Source organism: Triticum urartu, chromosome 4 (genome assembly GCF_003073215.2).
Source record: "Triticum urartu cultivar G1812 chromosome 4, Tu2.1, whole genome shotgun sequence".
Lineage (NCBI taxonomy): Eukaryota > Viridiplantae > Streptophyta > Magnoliopsida > Poales > Poaceae > Triticum > Triticum urartu.
In genome coordinates this window covers 344,466,107-344,471,378 of record NC_053025.1, presented here as the reverse complement: position 1 = coordinate 344,471,378, position 5,272 = coordinate 344,466,107, and the positions used below count along the sequence as shown (strand labels likewise).

Here is a 5,272-nt window from a genome sequence, read left to right as displayed (position 1 = left end):
CACCGACTAGATCGGCCCTGAGGAGTCCAGTTGTCACGATGTGATTGATCCATGATCAAAGTTGCACATACGATGCAAGTTCTAGAACTGGGTAGGGTTATTTTGCAAGTTCTAGAATCAAATCATCACATCTCGGACAAGTTCTAGAACTCGCCATGCTTCTAACTAAAAAAAGCCAGAAACTGAACTGCTTCCGAGTAGAATCGCTCGCCCCCGGATCTAGCAGAATCCCGTTCGATTCACAGGCCACTCCCGACCCGTCCATTCAGCCGAGGGAACCAACGGCGGAGAGCGGCCCGCTGAAGACGCCACCTGGAGGCCGAGGCGCACGCAGCAACCGACCTCATCCGCTGAACCGCTCGCTCTCTTCCCCTTCCATGTGAAGCAGACAACAGGGCCCACCCTCTCCTTCTCCTCCACACTCTCGCACACACTTCTCGACTCCTCTGATCTCTCCACTCGGAGTCCAGCAGAATGGCGACCAACTCCGCCCCCATCATTCCCGCCGCTCCCCACCTCTATCGCTTGCGCGGCCGCCTCCTCCTCCCCCATGCCCGACGTGGAGCCGGGCAGCGTGTCGTCGTCGTCCGCGCGGTCTCCGGGGATGGGGGCCGAGGCGGGGGGCCGTCGTACCTGGACATGTGGAAGAAGGCGGTGAATCGTGAGAGACGCTCGGCGGAGCTTGCGTACAGGCTGCAGGCGTCTCCGCCGCCTGCCGAGGCGGAGGGCCCCCAGCAGGCGGACGTGGAGCGGAGGACGGCGCGGTTCGAGGAGATGCTGCGGGTGCCGCGGGAGGAGCGCGACCGCGTGCAGCGCACCCAGGTCATCGACCGCGCCGCCGCCGCTCTCGCCGCCGCGCGCGCTGTACTCAAGGAACCGCCGCAGTCCTCGCCAACGCCGCAGCCGCAGAAGGTGGCGGCGGCCACCAGAGTGACAGGGTCGGGCGACGTTTTTGGTTCGCGCAAGGCTGCAAAGGGGCCTGAGGATCAGGGCTCCGGGCAGGGGAGCGTACCGGCGGCGTCGCAGTCGGCAAAAGGTACGACCAGCAGGCGCACGTGAGTTCTCCCGTGAACGTCGCACTAGCTTCGCTTTTCGCGTAAAAGAAGTTTCCCTTTTAGCCTGACATAAGCAAAGGTAGTAGTAGTTCAAAAGAGTTTGGCATAAACGGCCAATCCAACAAATAAATCCAATAAAATTAGGGGTGAAATTGTCAACTGAAACTAAAATGGGAAACGATGAATGATATCTCTCCAGTGTCTCAATTCCTACCAATAGCACACACTGACATAGGACTTACTCGTGCTCAGTGGTATTCTGGTAAGGGCTAAGGCCGCGCTTGGTATGGATGTAAATTAATACACGTGTATTAAATTTCCGGGTGTAATTTACATGCCAAGAGTTATTTCCGGCTGGAAACCAAAACGACGGACAGAGATCTGTAATTTTTACGGGTGTAAGTGGAGAAAAACGAGGATCCAAGCAGGGCTTAAGTGGATTTATCAGTTGAGTTGGACAGTATTATTCGTGCTTTACTTTGAAGATGATGTGGATACTGGATCAGTTATGATAATACCGTGTTGATTTTATAAATTGAGGTCTTAGGCTATGTCCATTTTGTGACATTGTATAGAGCATTCTTGAGAAGAATACTGTTTTATAAAGGACACCATTAGACTAGCCACAGTGGGAGTAACTTCAGCAGTAACATCGAGTCCAACTCAGCAAATTTGCTTATGTGGCAGTGAGTTAATGAGGAGAGAGATAGTAGTAGTAACTTAGCTAGTTACTGTAACATCACATGTCCCAATGCAATATGAGTCTATAACCTAATAAATGAAGCTATGCATGTTACCACACTTATGTTACTACCCACTATGAAGGTAGTAACATAGTCTAGGAATACGTGTATGTTACTTATGTATGTTACTCTCCATTGTGGTTAGTCTTAGTATTATTGGAGTGCTTTTTAACTGCAAACATTTAGTTATTACAACATCCTCCGTTCCATGTAAAATTATGCTTCTGCTCTGACACCAGTAATCTCTTATTTACTCAGTGACAAACTCTGGGGATTCATATCCTTCCAAGCTTGGTACTCCTGGTCCGGATTTCTGGTCGTGGTTACCACCCGTAGACACCAGCAGTGAACCGAGAGAAAACAATATTGTTTTGAAACCATCAAAGAAAGTGGATTCCTTCTCCAGTCAGCCTGAGATGTTAATGGAAAAGGAACGGTCAGCAGACTTCTTATCCCTTCCGTTCGTGACCTCCTTCTTTGAGAAGAAGGAAGATCGATCTCTCCCTCCCTTCCAGTCATTTGCAGAGCCTGAGAATGTAGATTCCGGGGCCATGCCTGTTGCTGATGCAGAGGAAGCATTTGAAACGCAGTTCTCAAATAATGCAGCTGAGGCGGCTAGAGCTCTCAGTACAAGTGATGATAAGTTGTCCCATGGGATAGACCCAGATGGTTCAAAGTGGTGGAAGGAGACCGGTGTAGAACAGAGGCCTGATGGTGTTGTTTGTAAGTGGACTGTAATCAGGGGAGTAAGTCCTGATGGTTCTGTTGAATTCGAAGACAAGTACTGGGAGGCTTCAGACCGGTTTGATCATAAAGAATTAGGTTCCGAGAAGTCCGGTCGTGATGCTAGGGGCAATGTTTGGCGGGAATACTGGAAGGAGTCCATGTGGCAGGTGAATTTTTCTCTAATTCGATACTCCGGTGGTGTACCATGAGTAGCAGTATCCGCTCACTGTGCGGCGTATAAAACATGCAGTATATATTAAATTAGTACTTCTATTAACTTTTCAAATGGTGCCTGCTCAGGTCATTGCACAGCATTCACTGTGTGACCTATTAGGAGCTGCATCGATGAGATACTATGCCATGCCTGTATACATCGATGAGAGTTTAATCAAGTGGCTGCATTTTAAACCATTTCAGGATTTCACATCTGGTCTTATGCATATGGAGAAGAGCGCAGACAAGTGGGGAAAGAATGGCAAAGGGGAGCAGTGGCAAGAGAAATGGTGGGAGCAGTATGATTCAAGCGGTAAAGCTGAAAAATCGGCTGATAAATGGTGCAGCTTGGATCCAAACACTACGTTGGATGTTGGGCATGCTCATGTTTGGCATGAAAGGTATGAGAATCATCAGTAGCTTTATTTATAATAATTTTATTTGTCCATGGTTCCATGCTCTGTATGATAATTAAGCTTAGCTTTTCTCTTTGCAATAAAATAAGATACTATTGCTGAAGCCCAGTATTTGATCCTCTGCAGGTGGGGCGAGACGTATGATGGCAGCGGAGGCAGCGTGAAATACACGGACAAATGGGCCGAGCGGTCAGAGGGCGACGGGTGGTCGAAATGGGGTGACAAGTGGGATGAGCATTTCGACCGTAACGGCCACGGCGTGAAGCAGGGGGAGACCTGGTGGGAAGGCAAATACGGGGACCGGTGGAACCGCACCTGGGGCGAGGGCCACAACGGCTCCGGTTGGGTGCACAAGTACGGGAGGAGCAGTAGCGGTGAGCACTGGGACACTCACGAGCAGCAGAAGACGTGGTACCAGCGCTACCCGCATTTCGGCTTCCACCACTGCTTCGAGAACTCGGTGAAACTATTGTCCGTGCCCAGGCAGCCTCCAAAGAATTTCAAGCCTGGGAAAAGAGTAGATGCTCCTTAACTAGGAACATCTCATCTGCAGTCACAATCTGCATTTCCAAGGAAAAGCTATTCATAATCTCCGAGATAAATTCATTCATCCGTGATCACTGGACTCGTCCCCAATATTCACGCTGGTCATTGGACACATGAATACCTAGATTATGGTCATGGAACTCGCATTAGTTTTTATTTTCAAAGAGGGGAATACCCTCGGGGTTTCTGCATCGAGTGTGCACACAACAATATATTATTAATTATTAGCAATTATGTCCGTGCGTTGCAACTCGCAACTCGCGAGCTTAATGAGCGCTCGATAGTTTGGCTCGTTAAGCTCGTAGCTCGTTTCTTAATGAACAGAGCCAATTATTGATTTTAGCTCGTTAAGCTTAACGAGCTTAATGAGCGAGCTAACGAGTTTCACGAGTAGCTCGTTAAGCTCGTTAGTAACAACACAACACATATTTTCATCTTATGTGAAGAATTTTTGTAGCACCTCAGCCCATCTATTCAATCTAATAGACATATGAGGCAACAAACTATTACATTTCTTTTTATAGTCATTATATTTCATCTTGAAAACCACACTTACACATTCATCCTGTATATAATAGCAGCACATTATAATTTGTTGACGAGCGCTCACGAGTTTAACGAGCCGAGCCGAGCAGGGTTTTCTGCTTGTTAATCTTAACGAGCTTAACGAGCCGAGCCTTAACGAACATGAGCTTAACGAGCCGAGCTGCTCGTTAGTCCACCCCTAATGCAGCATATGCTAATCCTGTTTTATCAGCTCATTGTTTATTTCCTAAGGCGACTGGTTTTAATTGTTTGAGAACGTATATAAACTGATGGCAATCTATTTAAGTGGGCAAGGTGGGATTATTGACAAAAAAGACGCATCATATACAGGCCTACGCTAGCATAGCAGGTTTTCTATTCCATTGGAAGTTGAGACATACTTGCTGGCCCATAAGGCCGAGGTGGACGACTGGTTTCTTAATAAAAAAACAAAACAACATGAGGGGCTGATCGCGGGAGCTCCTAGTTGTGGCGCTTCAGGCGTCAGCTAAGGGAGCTGGCGCTCACAGCCGCCGAATCGTGGGCCGGCCCATGTGGCGACCACGGCTGAACTCGCCTCGCCTGGTCGCTCGCTGGATCGAGAGCCTCGAGGGCTGTTCGTACGGTCGTGGTTGACCAGTTGACTGACTGGTCAACCGTTGACTTTAGAAAGAAAATGAAAACGAAAAACGAAAAAAATCATAAAAAAAGAAAAAAAATCGAGATTTCAAAAAAGTTTACAGATTTGGAAACCTTCATTCATTTTTTCAAATCATCAAATTTGAAAAAAGTTCATAGAAATTGAAAAAAGTTCATCAAATTGGGAAAGAGTTCATCGATTTTGAAATAAGTTCATCGAATTTTAAAAAAGCTCATCCATTTTGAAAAAAGTTCATCGATTTTGAAAAATAGTTCATCAATTTTGAAAAAGAGTTCATCCATTTTGAAAAAAAAGTTCACGGATTGTGAAAAGATTTCATCGGTTTTGAAAAAGAGTTCACCAATTTTGAAATAAGTTCACCGAATTTAAAAAACGTTCATCAATTTT

The 5,272-nt window shown here is 47.0% G+C and overlaps 1 protein-coding gene across 1 annotated transcript; it reads left to right on the top strand.

Moving 5' to 3' along the window:
• The first annotated feature begins 379 nt into the window (after positions 1 to 379).
• Positions 380 to 3,937, top strand: LOC125551636. The gene is made up of 4 exons (XM_048714907.1): positions 380 to 1,036; positions 2,057 to 2,691; positions 2,942 to 3,138; positions 3,280 to 3,937. Exons 1-4 carry the CDS (start codon positions 475 to 477, stop codon positions 3,683 to 3,685), a joined length of 1,800 nt encoding a protein of 599 aa, XP_048570864.1. The 5' UTR covers positions 380 to 474; the 3' UTR covers positions 3,686 to 3,937.
• The last annotated feature ends 1,335 nt before the right edge of the window (positions 3,938 to 5,272 follow it).